The sequence below is a fragment of the Vulpes lagopus genome, chromosome 4, assembly GCF_018345385.1.
Source record: "Vulpes lagopus strain Blue_001 chromosome 4, ASM1834538v1, whole genome shotgun sequence".
NCBI lineage: Eukaryota > Metazoa > Chordata > Mammalia > Carnivora > Canidae > Vulpes > Vulpes lagopus.
Genome location: NC_054827.1, coordinates 38,598,095 through 38,619,342, shown reverse-complemented (window position 1 = coordinate 38,619,342; position 21,248 = coordinate 38,598,095). Strand labels below are relative to the sequence as shown.

The 21,248-nt window shown below is 50.5% G+C and overlaps 1 protein-coding gene across 4 annotated transcripts in view; it reads left to right on the top strand.

The window, feature by feature from the left end:
• Nucleotides 1-14,908, top strand: part of DYNC2I1 (dynein 2 intermediate chain 1) — a 49,480-nt gene extending 34,572 nt beyond the window's left edge. For all 4 annotated transcript variants that reach the window (XM_041752720.1, XM_041752719.1, XM_041752721.1 and 1 more), the window contains 10 exons: nt 1,268-1,440; nt 2,214-2,376; nt 4,950-5,063; nt 5,156-5,217; nt 5,639-5,690; nt 8,355-8,415; nt 9,072-9,171; nt 9,377-9,508; nt 11,214-11,437; nt 14,330-14,908. In XM_041752720.1, the coding sequence (XP_041608654.1) occupies nt 1,268-1,440; nt 2,214-2,376; nt 4,950-5,063; nt 5,156-5,217; nt 5,639-5,690; nt 8,355-8,415; nt 9,072-9,171; nt 9,377-9,508; nt 11,214-11,437; nt 14,330-14,504 (1,256 nt within the window). In that variant the 3' untranslated portion in view covers nt 14,505-14,908. The remainder of the gene's footprint in view (nt 1-1,267; nt 1,441-2,213; nt 2,377-4,949; nt 5,064-5,155; nt 5,218-5,638; nt 5,691-8,354; nt 8,416-9,071; nt 9,172-9,376; nt 9,509-11,213; nt 11,438-14,329) is intronic.
• Nucleotides 14,909-21,248: the final 6,340 nt, after the last annotated feature.

The window sequence follows — 21,248 nt, the reverse complement described above, 5'->3', positions numbered from 1 at the left end:
GAATGAAACTATATTCAGTGCCTGAACTGACAGAAAATAAAAACCCTGTAGTGAGATGGTGGCAGCTACACAGTATTAGGATTGAATTCAGTAAAGGCACATTGTGGTCCTTGGAGGACGGGACTGTTTGGTTGTCGCGTTCCAGTCGGGGGCCCCTGCGACCCGCTCCCTGGCCTGGGGGAAGCCAGGTGTTGCTGCCCTGGCTGGAGCTGCGTCTTCTGTGCTGCCCACTGCTTAGAGATGTAGATTCACTATTGTTCCCTCTGTGTTTGACATCAACAAATGTGGCATTATTAATTTAAAAAACTTGTATTCTTTGAGAATGTTTTAGTTTCAAAAGATTGTATCTGTAGCTCACAGTGTGCCTGTTTGCTCCCACACTCCACCTTACCCTCCTCCAGGCGCTGATGAGGAAGCACAGCTCCCAAGACCAGAGGGGGCTGGGTGGTTCTGTGCACCTAGAGTCACTTGTGAAGGACATGGGACAGTGCCCCTTGGGAGGCGGGTTTGGCTTCCCTGTGTCAGCACTGCGCTTGTTTTGTGTTTCAGTAACAGTCATTTTTATTTTCAGAGGGAGCCAGAGAGAGCAGGGTGATGGGGAGGGGTTAGGGGAGAGGAGAATCCTTGGTGGGCTCCACACCCGTATAGAGCCCAATGGGGCTTGATCTCACGACCCTGAGATCATGAACCCCCAGGTGCCCCTTCAGTGACATGAATTTTGAGGTAACAGAAGGAAATGAGATCAGATGGCAGGTTGCCTGACAGAGTGAGGAGTGGGTCTCACCTGCAACTGGGGGACTGGGTCCTGTTTTCCCCCTTTTCCGCCCTCCTTGGACACGTGCTGCAGAGGGGGCGGCCAATGCTAGCCTGTTGGCTGAGGCAGCGAGGGTGCTGTGCATCTTGCTCGTGTTCCCAGGACAGCACGGGGTGGGGGTGGGGGGCTCTCGGCTCTTGGGGGAGGCCTCGTTGTGTGAAGACCGTGGGATCGAGGAACCCCTGACAACAGCGTCCGGGCCACTAGGTCTTCTGGGAGCAGCTAGTAGATGAGGTGCAGCCTGCGCTGGTGTCGAAAACCCCGAGGCTCGCTTGGCTTCTCCAGGAGCGTGGTGGCCGCTTGTCGAAAGCCTGCCTCTGGCCCAGGCTTCCCTGAAAGGATTCTGCTTCTTTCGTCATTAGCGGGACATATCTGACTGCTCAGTTTGTGAATATCACATGGCTCCTGGCAAACACTAACGTGCAGAAACACTTTCCTCATTTCTACCCCCAGATCGAAAAGTGTCCTGCTTATGTGCCTCCCAGGTGCAGAGACAGATGGTGGTGTCGGTGCACGGGCTGCCTGCAGCGGCCTTTGCCCCTGCGCTGGACAGCAGGCACGTGCTGTGCGTGTGGGACATCCGGCAACCTTCAGGGCCCCAGAAGGTCCTGCTGTGTGAGTCGAAGGTACAGGAGAGTCCAGGGGCCCCGAGATGGGGCCGGGCTGTGGGAGGGGCGGGCGGGGTGCCAGGCGATGGCAGCGCTGGACCCCGGGGACTTCCCAGCTCGGCCCTGTTCCATCTGCTGTGACTCTGGAAATTGTTAGTTCAACACTCAGCTCAGACTGAAGAACTCCGGGTTATCACAGTTTTGGGGGGCCGAGGGCACTAGTGGGCATCAGTGTAGCTACAGACGTCCAGAGGTTGGCCGCCCTTACTGTGGCTCTGGGGCCCCAGGATGGCCTTTTTGCCCTCCATGACTTGAGTTGTGGTATCTTAGGGGTTTCTCGGTGGCCTGAAGGTCTTCAGAGGCCTCTCATGCTTCTTCCAGCCCCTAGGTTTGCTTCCTTTTGGACTGGGAAAATACATATTTGTATTTTCCTGTTCATATGTTCTTTGATCTCAGAGTCACTGATTTTCACTAAAGAAGAAGAATAAGTTTTACAGGTAATAGGTTTTGAGGCTCAAAAATCAGGTTTTGACAAACATGGCTGTGCCATCCTGGGCCTGGCTACGTGGGTTGAACAGAGGGATGGTGGTGCACACCCCATGCCAGCTATGTGTGTGGCACTCTTGTCTGTGAACTCCAGTCCTGCAGTGTAGCTTGTCCTCCCTACCTTCCCCGCAGAGCCAACACCGACTCCAATAGCTCCCGGGTGGAGGGCACATGGGGCACCGTGGGGTGTGGGAGGGCTGTTCCCCTAGGACTATGGCCTTCAGCCTCTGTGTGTGTCATTCTAGGTCACCTGCTGCTGCTTTAGCCCTTTTAAAGCCTTTTTACTGTTTGCTGGGACAGCACATGGCTCCATCATCCTGTGGGACCTACGGGAAGATTCCAGAATACACCAGTATGTGAAGCTGGGTGATTGCTTCTGGACGTTCAGGATGGCAACATTTTCTACTGGTCAGTGATGCCCACCTGCTCATCAGGCATCTTGTAGAAAAGCTGCGACAGAGCTGAGGGGCGTATGCATTTGTGCATTCAGATCACCCCAGAGGAGGAGGTCTGACCTAGGAGCAAAAGAGGCATTGGGTGAATAGTAAGAACAAGGATCTACGAGGCAGTGCTCAGCTTGTGGCCATCAGAGATTAGAATGCTCCTTCTCCTTAAATATCTGGACTCTAAATAAGTCCTCTGTCAAATAACTTTTAGGTTTTTTTTTTTAAGATTTTATTTATTTGACAGAGAAAGAGAGCGCGCTCACAAGTTGGGGGAGGGGCAGAGGGAGAAGCAGTCTCCCCGGTGAGCGGGGTGCCCAACGTGGGGCTTGACCCCAAGCCCCAGTATCATGACCTGAGCTGAAACCAAGAGCCGGACACTCAACAGACTGCACCACCCAGGCCTGCGTGTCTTCTTTGAAGAGGTGTCTCTTCAGATCTTTTGCACATTTTAAGGAGTGATTGCTTTTGCCTCATTGTTGCTTTCTTAAGAAGTTTCTTTCCTTAAAAAAAATTTTTTTTTGGATAACCTTTGCATCAGATGAGTGTTTCTCCCAGGCTGTGGCTCGTAGCCCTTTAAGCTTTCTGTTCCATCCTCCCTTCCGATGACAACAGCACACATCTGCTGCATGTGTGTTTAATGCTCACTTCATGCACAGCTGTGTTTTATACTGAGCCTTAAAGCTGCCAGTTATTGTACCACCACAGGTGGATGTATTTGGGAATGGCAGAGGGTCACAACCCGGGACAGGCATGCAGTGGGATCTATTGGCAAGTGCGGGAAGCAGAGTGGAGGGACGTTATTTCCTGGAGGAGGAGGATGTGGGAGGGTCATTTTGAAGGGAAGTCGCTGAAGAGAAGTAGGGGCTCACAGGGGCTCAGGCTCCTGGAAATTTCTCAGTGGCTGAGCTGCAGCAGGGGTGGCTATCCTGCAGGAGACACGGGGACCATCCTTCCCTGGGGTCCCTGTGAAGGGTTCTGGTGTCAGGGTCTGTGACATGCACCACACGGGGGGCTCCTTGGGGAAGACATGCTGCTGCTGAGGATACAGGGGTTTAGAGGTACCCTAGGGCTGGGTGCTGTCATAGAGGATTGCGTTTATGGTGTGGTTGTAAGTGCTCCTGATGGATCACTGTGCTCCCCGCGGTGTGTTTCCCCTACTGTGCTCCCTCTGGTGGCTGCCTCCACTGTGCTACCTGCACTGCTTCCCCCACTGTGATTCCCCCTGGAGTGCTCCCCCAGTGTGCTCCCCTCATCGTGTTCACTTCCTCTGTGCTCCTCCCAGTACGTGGGCTGCCCAGATGCTGCTCCAGGGCCCCTCCTCCAGCTCCAGGAACTGGAGTCTTATCCTCCCCTGTGTGTTGTTTTCCGGGGTTCAGCCCCAGCACCCCCCCGTCCCCTCCCCTGTCCTGGGTCTGGGGTCAGTCTTATCCTCCCCTGTTTGTTTCCGAGGTTCAGCCCCAGCCGCCCATCCCCTTCTGTCCTGGGTCTGGTGTCAGGTGTGTCCTCCCCTGTCTGTTTCTCGGGGTTCAGCCCCAGCCCTCTCATCTCATCCATTCTGGATCTGGTGTCAGGTGTGTCCTCCTGTTTCCCGGGGTTCAGCTCCAGCCCCCCATCCCCATCTGTCCTGGTTCTGGTATCAGGTATGTCCTCCCCTGTCTGTTTCCCAGGTTTCAGCCCCAGCGCCCCCCCCCCCATCCCTGTCAATCCTGGGTCTGGTGTCAGGTGTGTCCTCCCTTGTCTGTTTCCCGGGGTTCAGCCCTAGCCCCTCCTGTGCCCCCCCATCCCTGTCTGTCCTGGATCTGGTATCAGGTGTGTCCTCCCCTGTCTGTTTCCCGGGGTTCAGCCTCAGCCCCCCACCCCATCCCGTCCGTCCTGGGTCTGGTGTCAGGTGTGTCTGTTTTCTTGCATTGAGAGCACTTTCAGGTAGTGTCTGAACAGGTGTGGTTTCGTCTGTAGTCGTGACTTCTGGGCTCTGCTAAGCGCAGGTTTGGGGGAGGAGAATTTTCATCTCAGTGTCTTGATTTGCATCCTGTATTTCTTTTTTCTGCACTTTTGTATGTGGTTTGTCTTGATTTTTCCCTCCTCTTGGACATTTTGTGGATGGCTCTTATAGGTCACAGGAAGTTAGTTTGTGAAGTGCTGTTTCTGTCCTGGGCAGGCAGGTGGGTGTCTACCCCCTTGCCAGCCTTCCTCCATTCCTCTCTGGAGCTGCTGAGCCCCCCACACCCTGGGCCTGCGCGGTAAGGTGGATTTTCTCTCTGTGGGTGCTAGTATCTCTGTTCAACCTCGGCCCCTCCCCCACAAGAGCCTTCACTTCCTCCGGCCCTTGGTGCCCGTGGACTTGGGACCTGTTGGAATGATCAGTCCTTTGTCTCCTTCCGGGTGTGCTGAGGTCTGGGGTCTCTGCCTCACAGTTAACGCTAAGTGCCATGATCACACGTGGTTTGCTTGCGGCGTCAGGGTGGCCATACCCCACGCAGCATTAGTCGTGCTTGTGACTGACTCCCTCATCAGTCCTGTGTGCTTTAACCCTAGATGGTGTCCTGACCTCTGTGAATCACTGCAGTCCCATCCAAGCGGTAGAATCCATCTCCACGTCTGTCTACAAAAAACAGAGTTTTGTGCTTTCCCCCTTTTCTATGCAAGAAGGTATGTGACTTTTGTTTCTGTAAAAATCCTTAAAGCAGGTTGTGAACTGTGGATTCCTGTTCATAAGCCATTCTTGTTTCTGTTTCCACTAGAAATGTCAGGTTTGTCCTTCCACGTTGCTTCCCTGGATGAGAGTGGGGTGCTCAACGTTTGGGTGAGTAGGCCATGCCCTGGGCTCACACCAGGCCTGCGCCCCTTGCCCGCCGGCCCCTGTGGCAGTCCAGGCCGGGTTGGCACCTGCTGGTGGGACTGCGATGACACGGTGACCTGATGACAGGATGACATGCCTGGAGAGCATGACTTCCTGGGGGCGGGGCCTGGGGAGGGGGCGGGGCTCTCAAGGTAGCACTGAGGCTCTGGCCACTGGTTTGAGTGAAGAGATGTGAAAAGAGGTCAAAGAAAGGGATTAAAGACATTGAAAATACTAGTTCCGAGGTCAACGATCAGTCTCTTCTCTGGAGCAGAGAAGTGTTTTAGTACTGATGAAAGCATGCGGCCCTGGTTAGACCTGCACATCATCAGGCTGTGGCCTCGTCACCCCTGACGCGTGGTAATATGTCAATGTTCTGTTTTAGGTGGTGGTAGAATTACCCAGGGCAGATATCGCGGGTTCAGTGAGTGACTTAGGTAAGTGTGACATAAAGACTTAATTTTAGTTAGTGTTTTGCAGTGAGTGGAGGTTAGAGATCCCGACAACCACTCTGAAAACAAGCACAAAGCTGCCTGAAGAAGAGCGCCACAGTTGAGTGTCATGTAACCTCACCTGCTGCTGGGTGGACACCTCCACATAACTCAGTGACCTTCCTTGGAGCTCACGGTGCTTTTGCATCATTGTGGGCTTGTAGGTCCTGCCTGTCTGTGTGTGTTATTCTGTCCTGAGTGCTTGACACACAATCACTGTGGCTTGTCTCCCTCTGGTTCTTGACATGTCAGTCACCCTGGGCCCGAGCCCTCATCCTGGGACATCAGCGCAGGTGGTGCTGGCAGGGCGCTGGGAGGGCCTCATGTCAGAAGTGCGGTGTGTGCTGAGAGTGGTAGAAATGGCCAGGAGCCCCGAAGGGAGCTCGGGGCTTTGCTGGGGTCTGTGCTAGAGCATCGGGATGCATGGCAGAGGGTCCTCAGGCTGGCTCCCAGGAGCTGTTGGCCATGGCTTTGAAGAAACTCTGGTGGGGAAAGGGTGACATGTAAATGTGTAGGGCACACTCACAGGTCATGCTTCTTTATGCTGCTACATACCCTATGTGTCTAGTTAGCATGTGATGTCCCCATCCCTGGGTGTGATTTTCAGTATGATTATGAGGCGGATGTAGGTGAAGGGTCAGTGCTGGGGTCCATCTTGGCTCAGCGGTTTGGTCAGATTCTCACAGCTGAACTCCCCTTTGAGATGCTGAAGGGTTAGCACTGGTCCGGGATGCCAGATGGGGGTGCACTGGTCAGACTGGGTCTTGGGGGCTTGTTGGGAGCTTGTGGCTTCTGGGGACTGCCTAGTTCCTGGCAGCAGGCAGCTCCCGTGGGAAAGGCTAGAAAATCAGGTGGCCCTGGCCTGAGAGGAGTCCCCGGTGGGACCCGGTCTGCTCCTTGCTGTGCCTCAGTTGTGGGTGGCAGCTTCAGCACTTTGCTGCTTCTGGGCCGTGGCATCCAGGCCCCGCTCCAAGGAGGATGCATCTGGGGGAATTGTTGAGTCTTCTTCTGGTCTGGCGTTCCCTGACTTGCCCTCACGTCGTGAGCTGTCAGTGCTGGCTTTCCAGGGACCAGCCTGGCCAACATGCATCTTTTCCCACCATTTAGAAATCAGGGACTTAGAGACGGGATGCAGCAGGTGCCAGTGCTGCATGTCAGGGCCAGTGCCGGTGGACTGTGCCCCCGGCTGGCCATGAGAACAGGGCGGGGTCATTTTCCTGACTTCACTGCTAACACATGTAAGGCCAAGCATCCAGTCTGCTCATGACAAGACCATTGTCCTGAGTGTGTGGAGCCTCTGGGGGCCCCAGACCCTGGGGTGTCAGGGAGGCGCTCCTGGCCCTGGGCTCACAGTCAGGCTCAGGCTCACCTGCCTTCACCCGGGTGTATGCCCTGGGCTCGAGGACGATGTGGCCTTCGAGCACATCCCGGGGCTGTTGCTCATTTGGGCCATTACCGGGGCGTTTCTTAGGAATTTTAGATGGTGATGAGGACTTAGAGTGTCTTCCACGGTTAGTTTGTGATCTGCCCATAGAGACAAAATCATTTTCCATAAAAATACTTGGTAGTGATGTGGAAAGTTTGTTGTGAAGTGTTGTTGTACAAAAACTCCTTTTATCTACAGGACCACTTACCCAAACTCTCACCATGTTTCCACTTTGCTTTTGGGAAAAGAGGGGATGACATTCGTACCAGAACTCAGTGGAGGAGTGCTGGCCATTAGGTGCCCACGGGAGTGTTTGGGGGTAGTTCCAAGCTCTCATGTGTGTGTAACTCAGGTCACAATTAGAGCTGATCATTCACCATCTTTCCTTGCTCTGCGGAGGACCAAGGGCAAGGCAGGCTTCCCAGATGAGGTTGTGACGTAGGGAGACTCAGCCCTGGAGCTCCTGTGGGAGGGTGGCTTCAAGTCTGCAACAGCAGTACTCAATATCACAGTCGAGACTGTGTTGGAGCTGGTCACGTGTGAGGAATCACCCCACCCCCCGCCCCATTGCCAGTGGAATTTACCTGTGTGGTTACGGTCTCCCCACTCCTACAGTTCTAGGCAATACCTTGCCCAGAACTTGGGTTTCCATCTGCATAAATTTTTAGTTCCCTCATTTGCAGTGATTACACAAAAGGAGGAGTCTGAGAACAGACAAAGGAGGCAAAGCCTGTGAGGGGCTGAGGGTCAGGGTTGGGAGTCCAGGGAAGGGGTGCCAGTGCTGAGGAGCAGGCCCATCGGGCATGCCTCGCATAGTGAGGAGGGAGGTCCTGGGAGTTTCTGACCAGCGTGGGGCCTCCAGTGGGCATTTACAGCAACGAATTCCTGTTGGGACTTGAGGGCTTGGGGTTTTGGAGGTTTTTTTTGCTTAGCATACTGCCATTATTTTACTTTATCAAATCTAAAAATGTAAAGGAGTCTTGACTGGTTTCACACTCCTTTCTTCTAGTTCAGTTTGCAGGAACCGTGCCTGCTTGAGGGAAGGAACACTTCATGGGCCACATTTTGGCATCTTCTCCTAACACAGATATTTAAACAATGAAAAACAATTTCAGGCAACTCCAGTTGGATTCTGATTTAACTTGTATTAAGAGGTACATTTCTATATGGCTTCCTGTTCGTAGGCTTGATACCTGGAGGGAGGATAAAGCTGGTGCACAGCACTACGATTCAGCTGAGCGACAGGTAAGCCTGTGCTGCTCTGGGTCAGGACATCCCCTCCTCTCACAGGACCGATTTCCCACAGAAGGAAGTGACATTAGGTAATTGCATGAACAGAAGATGTTCTGCTGCGTGCTGAAAAATCCAGCCTTTCACATTATTTTTGCTAAATTAGTTTAATATTAATGAGTCCTTGTAGTAAATACAGTTCCCAGGTATAGAGCTAACGATATTTTCTTTGATTAAAATAATTTCTATCTTATAAATTGGTACAATTTGACTATTTTTCACCAAGTTTTCACATAACTCTGAACTTAAATAGGTAAGTTTCAAGAAACAAACCTCAATATGAAAGTTTTATTCAGAAATTTTAATTTCTGCTTTTACTCCTATCACTTTATGTGACACAAATATTAAATATTCGTATATTGCTTGTGGTATTTATATATTCCGTGTAAATTTATTTCCCAAGCATCTTTTCTTTTGCCATCTGTTGTTGGGGGTTACCAGCATACGATTTTCCCTTGGAGAATTTGTTGTATTAGCATGGTTCTTCTTAGAAGGTCTGGGTCGTAGTGAGGAATCTGTATGTGCGCTGAAACTGTACATCACCATTAGTCGCTTGACACATAATTTGGGTTAGGATCAAACATCTGCTCATCTTTGCTGTTACTTTACAGCCTGTGTCAGAAGGGCTGTGAGTTCTGGGGCTGCACGCAAACCCTGAATGTGAAGTTCCTGCCGTCAGACCCTAGTCACTTCATTGTCGGCACAGACATGGTAAGACTTGAAATCTCACTCTAATTCATTTTCCTTCCCTGGTCGCTTGGCAAATATCTTCATTGGCAAATATCTTCATTAATATCAAAATTAACTTCTTGTTTGCTTCTGTTACGACGATGCTGTACCATTGTATCAAGAACAGATGCTTGTCCCACCTCCTGCCTCACTCTCCATGGTCACCACTGCTCTTCTTTGCTCCCAGGGTCTGATAAGTCACGGCACCAGACAAGATCTGAGAGTATCTCCCAAACTGTACAAACCTCAGCAACACGATGTGAGACCCGTCCGAGTGAACGTGATTGACTTCTCACCATTTGGAGAACCAGTCTTCTTGGTAAAGAAGCTGTTGGTTGAAGCACCATTTCTTTTTGGGCAGCAAAACTCGGCTGTGATCTCTGGGGATTATTCTTAAAGTCGATCACTTTGGTGCCAATGGGCGGTGTGGGAGACCGCGTCCTCTGTGCAGCTCATGCAGGTCATTCCACGTGGCTGTAGAATGGGCCTTAAAATTCCTTATCTTCCCATAATTTGGGCTTACAGAGGAGTTACGATCGCCAGCCCCTCACACCACACTTGACCTCTGTGGCTCCGTCCTCACCCTCCCAGTCTGTGTGGATGCACATGCTTTACCACTTGAGAGGAAGTCGTAGAAATGACACTCTGTCCCTAAATGGTTTGGTGTAGTTTTCTAAAGCAGGGTCATTGTCCTGCAGCCGCAGTCTGGCCGCGACCACCAGGAAGTTAGGCCTGGCGCAGCCCCCGCTCTCTGATGGGTGGGTCGATGATGTTCTGGGTTAGAATAAAATCACAGCCAGGGCATAAGCTCACTCAGCTGTGGGACAGTGCCTCAGTCTCTCCTGACCTTGATGTTTTTGAAGGGCATACAGTGCTCCTCAGTTTGAGTCTGCATGATGTTTCCCCCCGACTGGATTTGGGTTTGTGCTGAGTCCTCTCTGTAGCTCCTTCCATGTGGGGTCCCCACGTTCCCTGATTCCCGTGTGTGTGTGTGTGTGTGAGTGTGTGTGAGCTCCCTGCGCAGCTCCCCAGAGTCCGTTGCTGAGCTTGGCGTCCAGGCTTGGCTGCCTCCGTTTTTTGGGTGATTGGCAGATGGTGGTTTTCTAGACCTGCCCTTAGTGTGACATTATCAGCTGTGGAAGGCCTCCCCTCTGTCCTCCGCAGGCCTGCTTGTGTGCCTTTAGGACAGGAAGTGGACGCAGGGCTATTTCCTCTCCTCGCTGGGTTACATCCTCTGCCCTGCCGCCCAGACTGTCCTGGGCACATCCTTCAGGCTGGTTCTCGTGTTTTCTGACCTCATTCTATGCTTTCTGGGACAGCAGACTCTGGGATCAGCCACTTCTCCAAGCAGTCCTGGTTCCCGTCAGTAGAAAAATACCAAGAAACCAAGATGTGGACAGACACAGCTCCATACCCACTGACAGACTCAGTGCTGGCCGTGCACCTTTAATGCTCCCTCCACTCGCCTGGCAGCGGGAGGCCTGGCTTGTTCTGCCCGCACTGTATGTGTATGTGCTCGACCCTAGAGCACACAGGCCATCTCGTGGTTGTTAACTCCTGCTACTGCTGTTTTGGAGGAAGGATGTGAAGGATTAAAGAGAATGATTTAAATAGGAATTAAGCTTCTCTAAGCTAAAAATTTGGGCTTTTACTAAACCAGCCAAGTTTTGTTTTATAAAAATCTCAATCTAACTGGAATATATAACCACAGTAATGGTTTAGACTTATATAATCTTTTTAAAAAGGTGGGTAAATGATTTCTTCAGGGCCAGTCTTAATGGCTGATGGTTGAATTAGCAAAATTCAACTTTGTTAAAGATAAACACCTGTTTTTATATTTGCTGAGTTCAGTATTGACTGTTTGGGAAGGAGGCAGGGGTCCAAAGTGTATCAGCATCTCCAGGGTGAGTGCTCACCTTACGGTTTGTGAGGACAGAGCCAATGCTCTGAAGTGTCTGCCGCTACTGAATCTGAGTGAAAAGGAAGAGAGAACGGAGACCAACCATCTCCACCCCTATTCCCAGGCCGGCTGTTCAGATGGAAGCATCCGGTTACACCAGCTGACCTCCGAGTGCCCTCTCCTGCAGTGGGACGGCAGCACCGAGGGCCACGCGGTCACCGGCCTCCGCTGGTCCTTGACAAGACCTGCTGTGTTCCTGGCCCAGGATGAAACATCCTGTATTTATATCTGGGACCTGCTGGAAAGTGACCTGGGTCCTGTGGCCAAACAGCTCATCTCTCCAGACAGGTGAGTCCCATGATGTGCCTTCATAGGCAGATCCTTTCAGAAGCATCCTGGATGGTCTCATGTGTAAGGTAACTATGCTTTAAGACATGGTTACTTATGTTTAAATTTAACTATTATTATAGTTACATATTTAATATTTTGAAAACCACTTTAGAAAATGTTATTTCATATCCCATCCGGAAAAGTTTGAATGAGAGAATTCACACTCTAGTATCTTCCCTTGATCGTCATTCTATAAACAAAACACTTTTTGTGAGTTCCTTAGTTATGTTCATTTACTAGATGTTTAAATTCAGTATTTGGCCGAGTAACATACAGAGTCTTCCTTCTAGTTTCTAAAAAGAAATGCTCCATGGGAGTCAGTAATTCCCTTAATTTCACATCAGTGTCATTGTCGGCCCTACACCAACATCACAGTCCACCCAGCCTCTGCACAGTTTAATGTGAAACACACTCATGTGAGTAGTTCTTGATGCTTTAAATAATTCCGTTTTGTTATGTTTAATCCAAAGTTGAAATATGTAATGAGTTTTCACTATGAAGGGCTCTCTCTTATCCCCACTTTGTCTCTATACCTATTTTCTTCCTTGGAATTTTATATTCCTGCTGTGAAATGGAGGCTCCTTATGACCTGGGGAGGACGAGGCCACCCAGCATCTTCCACTTTGTGGAAGAAAGAGGACAAGCCATGATCAAACCCAGGGCATGGTTTGACAGAACGTGGGGACACACCAATAAGACCTGGGAAAACAAGAACCGCAGTTGTTTAGGTCCAGAACTCATTATTCTTAACGTTACTCTAGTTCTTAGACCAGTACATCATCGAACTCCAGACTGTGATTCCCATAGAAGCACATGATGCACACACAGTTCATTCCCAAAAGTTTGCCTGTTACTTAGTGAGTCAAGTGTTTACTAAGTGCCTACTGTGCGGGCACCAGGGGTTGTGGTGAACCAGTGGTGGGCTTGCGTCCTGAGGGGCCAGGTGGGTGGCACATGGAATACCATGAACCAGCAAGTCCCACCATCCGTGACAGAGAGAAATGAATGGGGAGGGATCCCGTGTGGGCAGAAGAGTGTCAGGAGTTTAGATGGAGTGGGGAGGGCAGGTCCTACCACAGAGGGGCTGGCAGTCCCTGGGGGGGTGGGTGGCAGTGGGGACTGGGCAGCTGCCAAAGTGCAGCAGGGAGGGGCATGCAAGTTTTCCCCAGATGCACCTCTCCAGTCTCTGGCAAGTGGCCATGTTCTGTTTGTGAAGGGAGAGAGGGGCTGTTTGGCTGCAGAGAACAACAGGAAGCCAGAGATCTCAGGCAGGAGCTTAGGATCAAGGAAGAATCTGTTGCATCTTGGGCGAATTTATAACCCATGGTGATGAGTTGCCTGCTGGCTTGCGGGCAGGGGACAGCACAGCTTCGGGCTGGGCTGCCTGTGGAGCCCGGGTGTTGCCTCCTGCTCTCCACTGAGGTCTGTGGTGCTGACATGTGCTCTTAGCGTGTCTTCTTGGTGCTCGCGTGGACTCTGCAGCCCATGTTGGGCATGCATTGCAGTCACTGTGGGGGCCTTTCGTGTTTGTCACCTGTACTCATGCCCCCAAGTTTGTGGCAACTAAGTTTGACCTGTATTTGACACAAGTAGTTGAACAGTGTTCAGGTGACTCTTGTAATTTTTTAAAATTTAAATCACTTAAAATTTAAGTCACACCCAGTGTAGTATCATTGTTGGGGTGGTGGTCAGGGACTTGTCAGTTGCCTGTAACACCCCGAGCTCATCCCATCATGTGCCCTCCCCCATGCCCCACCCCCTCCAGTGACCCTTAGCATGTCGCTATGATTAGGAGTCACCCCTGGTTTGCCTCCCTCTGTGATGGTAAGTTTTCCTGGTTGGCTTAGCTGCCCTGAACCTGTGGGGCACTCCAGAGCTGGCTTGCAGGTGGGTGTGTGCTGAGCTGCCTCCAAGGGGCCCGGTCCCCGTCAGGATGTGCCGTGCTAGCCTTGCACCGTGGGGCAAGTCTACAGGACCTCAGCGGGCGCTCAGACCCTGGGGGGCCACAGCGGGGTTCCCTGCTACCCGTGAGTGCTGGCACCCCCGAGGGGCTCACCACTCCTTTCGTAGGCCAGCCATGGACTCCCAGCTCATGGCCCCTGGTCATTGCAAGGAGACGACAGGCGGGAGCACTGGCGTGGGCATGAGGCAGGCGTGGCCTTAGCTCCTTGGTTAGTTGTAAGGTGGGATGAGTGTGTGACGGGCATTCCCAGGATGCTGGGGACCCCCAACCAAATCAGGCACGGTCAGGGGCTGGGGGAGACCTCGGGTGGGGAGGATGCCACTGAGCCAGGTCTCAGAGTTATCCTCTCAGTGACCAGAGGAAGACGGGAGATCATGTCCCAGGAGTTTTGCCCATTGGAGCCGTGTGGGGACTGGGGTGGGGTTGGCCCTGACCAGCCAGCAGGCCTCTAGCGCACACGGGGTGCACGCCTCTGCATGTCTGCTGGTGGCCTGGGAGGGGAGAGGTTGGAGACTGGACCCGAACGGAGAAGGTGGCAGTGAGGGGGTGGCAGAGGCAAAGTCAGGGCTGTGAGGCTGGCCTCAGGCTTTTTGCCGGGCACTGTAGGGCCACCTGCATCCCCGTCACTGGGAGGCATAGGCTGGACAAGGCCCCAGTGCTTGGGGCATTGACCTGGCATGTCCTTCATTGTGGCCGGTCGGCTCGCAAACGGTCAGCCGCAGAAGTGCATTTTCTGAGTGGTTTCTATAGGTTTTTATACGTTTATTTCTGGCCTAACCTTTCATTTGACACTGAAATTTTTAGAATTCTCTTCCTCTTTGCTCCCTCCTTGGAGGATGGATGACTTGGGAGACTCACAGTCACACAGCTGTGCCTCTTGCTTTCAGACTGGTGGCCATGACGGTCGTGGGTGAAGCGGAGAAGACCAGCGGCAGCTTCCTGGCCCTGGTGCTGGCCAGAGCCTCTGGCAGCGTGGACATCCAGTACTTGAGGAGGCCTTGGGTGGCCCCCGTGCACGACGAGCTGAGGAGGCTGCAGCGGCTCTTGCAGGAGGCCCTGTAGGGGAGGGGCTGCAGGTGTGCTCATTGCAGGTGAGGGACAGGGCCAGGTGATGACTCATGTGGAGAGACCAGCTCTGAGTGCATGTACATTGATGTAGATAGAAGGCGTGGATTCTGTGTGTAACTTGTTTTATAAGAATGTTACCTCAGTGTTCCCAGTAAATAAATCACTATTTTTGAACGGAAACAACAAACATTTTAGTGTATGTTGAACTTGAGAGGAAATAGTCATGTCGATTATGTTCTTCTCTGAGAATATTTTTACTTATTCTTTGAATAGCTTTAAAATATTAGCACATTTATGTTTTAAACTATGTACCATGAATGTATTTTAATGAACAGTTTTCTTAGTCCTACAGAAAAGGACATGCTCAGGTGTAAATTAAAGGAGTGATGTCATTGAAATAACCTCTGTCAACCGTGTTTTCTTAAAACTTTCTCTTTTTTTCACATTATTTGAATGTCAGACACATTTTACATTATGTTTTAGTATTTTAAAATGTCCATGTATAAAAATAACACAAATAAATAAATTCTCTTGAATTCTGAGATGAGATCCAAGAAAGTCTGGGATGGCCCCTGTCCCACACCCAGTGTCCCTGGCTCAGTGAGGGTGGGATGGTCAGCGAGGGTCCAGGCAGGGCTTCTGTCTTCTCTGGCCACATTGAGCTTCCACTTGGCCAGCAACATGAGGGTTTCACCGTGGAACTGGTGTCCAGGAGGCTCACCTCTGCTTCCTTCACTGGACCGGGAGCTCTGTGGACAGATACGTGTCTCTTTTGTCACTATCATCTCCAAGGGCTGTGTGCCTGCCTCGCACACAGTAGGTGCTCAGCCTATGGTGAAAGAAGGAAGAAAGGAACGCATGGCCATTGGGTGAGGGGTCCATGTGGCTCTCGCTAATGCAGAGCAGAGTACTGTCAGATTGCCATCTGAAGTAGCTGGGTGTGGAGATTTTAATCCTGGAAACAGGCCCGGCCCCTCGGCCCCTCATCCACCACCAGCTCTCAGGTCCTTATTTGTGAAATCTGACCTACAGTGGAATTGAGAGCAGTCTAACTGCTTCTCTAGTGATAACCAGTAACCTCCAGCAGCCTCCAGAGTAAGAGGGCATCAAGTTAGCAGACACACTAACTCTTCTAAATCCCAGTAGAGGCTCAAGAAGATGCAGAAGAGACAAAAAATGGCTACCAAAGACTGGCCCACTGATTAGGAGCAGCTTTGAGATGTGGCATCATTGGACTCTGCCTGAAAAGTGGATTGAAGGACCAAGGTCCTCCTGTTGAAGCCTGGGTCTTAGACTCAAGACTCCTGTGTGCACCCTGCTGCATCCCTGCAGAACTGCTCCTCCCTCAGTGGCTGCCCTTGCTTCCACAGGCGAAGCCCTCCCATGCCCACCAGTGGCACCTCCTTTCTCCCCTCCACATCGAGGAAACACCAAGAGGAAGATCAATGCCAACATACAATTTTGTCAAAATTATCCTTGAGGGCATGGGGATTGGAAGGGCCCTGCCAGCAGTTATACTGGAGAAGCCCATTTGGGGTGGGAGCTGCTGTTTGAAGAGCTTGTTTAGAGCATCTGGAGACAAAAGGACAGAAGAGGAGGCCCCATCTGATTCCAGTGGCTCTGTGCCAGAGTGTGTCTGCTTTGGGCTGGGATTGTGTACACTCGACCCCAGTGTCTAGGAGGGAAGGTCCCGCTGGACCCTGCTCTTGGCAGCCAGACTCCGAGGAGCGGTAGACCATTCGTGATGATTGGAGTGTTGTGAAATACATTACACGGCAGACGAAGGGATCTCATCCTGAGGACTCAGAAAGAGCAGAGCTCTGCAGACAGTTAGAGGAAGAAAAATGGGCAAGCAGCAAACAATGGCAAAATGATAGGCTACGAGGAGAAATGGCTTCTGTGAGAAGGTCTAGAAAGCCACAGGAAAAACCAGGTTTAACATTAAGTGCTAGAGACAATGTGTAAAATCAGAGTTAACCCACACTGAGGATGATGAGTGTGTATTTTCCACAAGGAATGATGGTTCAGCAATGTGCAGAGGGACAGACTGAGGAAACAGTGGAAGACCTGAGGTCCAGACAAGGAATTCTAAGTGTTTCCAAGGACGAACAAATGGAAAAGAAGTAACAATAAACAATTGTAGGAAGAACTCCCTGAGTTGATAAAAGACCTACTTACGTGAGTCAGAAGGCTCACTGGGAGGTGCTCCACAGACAGCAACAAGGTCAGCATTTGCGTCTGCCATCAGTGTGCTTTCAGCGTCAAGGAAACAAATTTTATTTTTCTTCTTTTTTTCCCTCCTTTTTAGTTAATGGAGCATTTTTGTTATGATTCCATCTTATGTCTGTTGACTTAAGCACTTAATATCTCTTTTAATGAGTTGCTGGTGATTGCCTGAGGGCTTACAACATGCATGTGTTTAACGGGAGTCTGCCCCAGATGGTATCATATCCCCGGTGGTTGGCGCAGGGCACCCACCCCCCTCTTCCTCCTGGGCGTTTAATGTTCCTAAGAATTTTGTTTGTCTAGAAAAGTCTTTATTTCTCCTCCACTGTTTACTTACTTATTTATTTTAAAGATTTTATTTGTTCATAAGAGACATACACAGAGAGAGATAGAGGCAGAGACACAGGCAGAGGGAGAAGCAGGCTCCATGCAGGGAGCCTGATGTGGGACTCGATCCCAGGGCTCCAGGATCAGGCCCTGGGGCGAAGGCAATGCTAAATCGCTAAGCCACCTGGGCTACCCCTCTCCACTTTTTTCTTTCTTTTTTTCTTTTTTTTTTCATTTTTATTTATTTATGATAGTCACACACAGAGAGAGAGAGAGAGAGAGAGAGAGAGGCAGAGACATAGGCAGAGAGAGAAGCAGGCTCCATGCACCAGGAGCCCGATGCGGGATTCGATCCTGGGTCTCCAGGATCACGCCCTGGGCCAAAGGCAGGCGCTAAACCGCTGCGCCACCCAGGGATCCCCCTCTCCACTTTTTAAAAACAATTTTTTTATGAGAGAAGAGAGACTCTCCAGCAGACTCTCCACTGAGCCCAGAGCCGACCCAGGGCCTGATGTCACGACCCTGAGATCAGGACCTGAGCTGAAAGCAACAGTCGGCCGCTTCCCCTGCTGAGCTCCCAGGCGCCCTCCTCTTCTGAGATGCATCCCCACTGAGTGCAGCAGTCCCTTCCTGGGTTTGGTGCTTTCATTCAGTACAGATGTCCCCCCCATTGTCAGCCAGTTCTGAAAAGAAGATGCCCACATTTTCATCTTTGTCCCCGTGTAAGTAATAGGCCTCTTCTCAGCTGCTTTCGGGATTTCCATTTTAATTTTTACCAACGATTTAAATATGATGTGTGGGTTTCTTGCCCCCCAACCCCTTACCCACCCCCACCCCCCGCCCTACTCAGCATCCTCTGAACTTCTTGGATCTTCAGGTTGGTGTCTATCATTAATTTTGGAAAGTCCTCAGCTATTATTTCCTCAAATATTTCTTTTCCCTGTTCTCTCTTCTCAGATTCAAGGAATGTATGCATTAGATTGTTTGATATTATCTCACGACCATCCCTGCCTTTTTCTTCCTTTTCTTTTTCCCCCCTCTTTCTGTTCCAGTTTGGGTAACTTTCTTGCCCTGTCTTCCAGCTCATGGATTCTTTCCTTGGCTGTGTTGAGTCTAAGGATGAGCCCACTGAAGGCATTCTTTTCCTGCTGCTGTGTCTTTCTTTTCTAGCATTTACATCACATTAATTTTTTTATAGTCTCCATCTCTCTGTTGAAATTACCCATCTGAGGGATGAGCACTGGGTGTTATTCTGTATGTTGGCAAATTGAACACCAATAAAAAATAAATTTATATAAAAAAAAAGAAATTACCCATCTGATCCTGTGTGTTGTCCACTTGTTCCATTTTAACCCTTAATGTATTGATCATAGTTAAGTTCCCTCCCTGTGAACTAGTCGGCTAATTGCCACATCACTGTCATATTTTTTTTCTTCCTTTTGTGTAGGCCTCTTGTTTTTTGTTGGAAGTGGCATATCTGGTGTAGGACAGTAGAGACCAAGGCCTGGCAGTGGCCGACCTTCTCTTCTGCCAGGCCTTTCTTTCCCTTGGGGCTTGAGTCAGTCTCATCGGGGCTGGATGTGTTTGGGATTTGCTGTTGCTACCGATTTCTCTCATAGATCCTGTGGGTCTTGGGGGATAGTGCTTGTTTGTGAGAGCCTTGCTTCAGCGTCTGCTCCATCCTCAGCTGGGGTTCCCTCTGTTGTCCTCCAGCAGGTGACTTGTTGCTTGATGCTTGCTGACTTGTTGTAGGGTGGACTTCAGGTTTTTGTCTTGATGGAGCCTTGCCTCAGGCCCTGGCACCACGTTTCAGGGGTGATCTGCTTTCCTGGCCACGTCCTGAACTTAGCACCTATTTCACCCATCCCTACCAGGGACCCTGTTTTTATCTTTCCCTCCTAGCTATATGATCATCCCTTATGTTGTGAGGGTACCAAGAGAGTCCTTTTTTTTTTTGGTAGTTAACAGTGCAATCCTGGTTTCTGGAGCAGAATTCAGTGATTCATCAGTTACATACGACACCCATTGCTCCTCCTAACAGGTGCCTCCTCCATCCCGTCACCAGTCTGGCCCATCCCCCACCTCCTCCCTTGAGCAGCCCTCAGTTTGTTCTCTTTCATTTTTTTTTTAAGATTTTATTTATTCATTCATAGACACACAGAGAGAGAGAGGCAGAGACACAGGCAGAGGGAGAAGCAGGCTCCACGCAGGGAGCCTGATGTGGGACTTGATCCCAGGTCTCCAGGATCACACCCTGGGCCGCAGGCGGCGCCAAACCGCTGCGCCACCTGGGCTGCCCCAGTTTGTTCTCTTTCAGTAAGAGTCTCTTATGGCTAGTTTCCCTCTCTCCTTCCTATGTTTTCCTCTTTCCCATATGTTCATCTGTTCATCTGTTTTCTTTCTTAAATTCCACATGAGATAGATCACATGGTATTTGTCTTTCTCTGACTGACTTATCTCACTGAGCATAATACCCTCTAGCTCCATCCATGTCATTGCAAATGGCAAGATTTCATTCTTTCTGAAGGCTGAGTGATATTCCATTGTATTACATACAACATCTTCCATCTCCATCAGTCCACGAGCATGTGGGCTGTATCCATATCTTGGCTATCGTAGATGCTGCTCTAAACATAGGGGTTCATGTATCCCTTTGAATCAGTGTTTTTGTATTTGAGAGGTAAATTCCCAGCATTGCCGTCGCTGGGCGCTGGGTTGTAGGGTAGCTCTATTTTTAACATTTTGAGGACCCTCTACCCTGTCCTCCACAGTGGCCATACCAGCTTGCATTCCCACCAGTAGTGCATGAGGCTCCCCTTTCTCCATGTCTTCCCCAACACCTGTTGTCTCCTGCCTTGTGGACTTTAGGCATCCTGTTGAAGAGCGTGCCTTCTGACAGGTTAAGGCTTGTTCTGTAGACAGACATCGTGAAGGTCCCAGCCCCGGGGAGCTTGGCACCAGGAGTCACCAGGAGGATGGTCTCAGGGCCATGCATCTGCCAGTGCCCAGGGCAGGAGTCCAGGAGAGAAGCCTGGAGAGATGCCCCTGACCTGGCACAGGTCACCAACTCAGGTCCCTACCTCTCCTGGGTCTCCCCAGCCCATGGCTGGGCCTGGGGACGTGTGTACTTGCAGCTCTTACGTGGGCATAGGCTGCTGCTCCCCCAGCCTCGGTGGCTTGTTGGTGCTGCTTGGAGCCCTCTGAACACAAGCGCACTCCTCACGGATGCTCTGGGTTGGGCATCTGCAGAAGGCACATGGGCTGTGAGAGAGTGAGCCCTGCAGGACAGCACATCTCCGGCCATCCCTCCACTCCACCTCCTGGGCTTCACTCCTGAGCTTGCATGTACGATCCCCAAACCACACACATTTGCAAAGAGAGTACAACTCAGAGCTCTCCTCTAAGAAATGTGATTCTAAAGACACCCACCAGGATCCAGTCTGTTCAGGGTGATATCAAGGGGGTGATTACTTTTTTTTTTTTTTTTGAAAGATCTTCTATTTTTGATATGCAGTAATGTGAAATACTCAGAAAACCCACAGTCAGGTCAAGTAAGTTTCCATACAAGAAGTTTCCTTACTCATTCTTCATTTGCTGCTGTTTAAGTTGACAACTTCCCTTCCCAATAAAAATTCACTTACACCTCCTGCCTTTGTAGTTCTGGTATTCACTTTACTATGTAATAGAAGTAGCATGTTGCTGCCAGAATACAAGCATTGCTTTTGGCAAATTAAAGTGCAGGTCATTTCTTACTATTACTAGAGAGGGGAAATAAAGTACACAAGTCCAAGTCTAAAACATAGTACTTTTCCATGCAGATGTGTACACATGTCAGAGGGTGTCCAGTTTGTCTAGTGATTGTCATGTAGAGAGTTGGGCCGCTATTGTGTGTTGCTGATCATTGACTGTAGTCCCAAAAAAGCCTTGTGAAAATGTTATAAACTGTTGATTCCATATACATGAAGGGGTTTCTTTGCTATAAGAAATCCAAATGGAATAAGGAATGGAGATGAGAACTATAGAAAGCCTGTCCATACAGTTCTTGGGTTTTCTGAGCACGCCAGGCATTCAGCCTGACTCAAGAATGCCCCTGAGGCCTCTACACATGGGGGAGGGTGAGCGCAGCTAGGGAGGGGTCTCCCGTCTGCCCTTGGAGTGCTGATCATGGGTGTAGTGTGGGGGAGC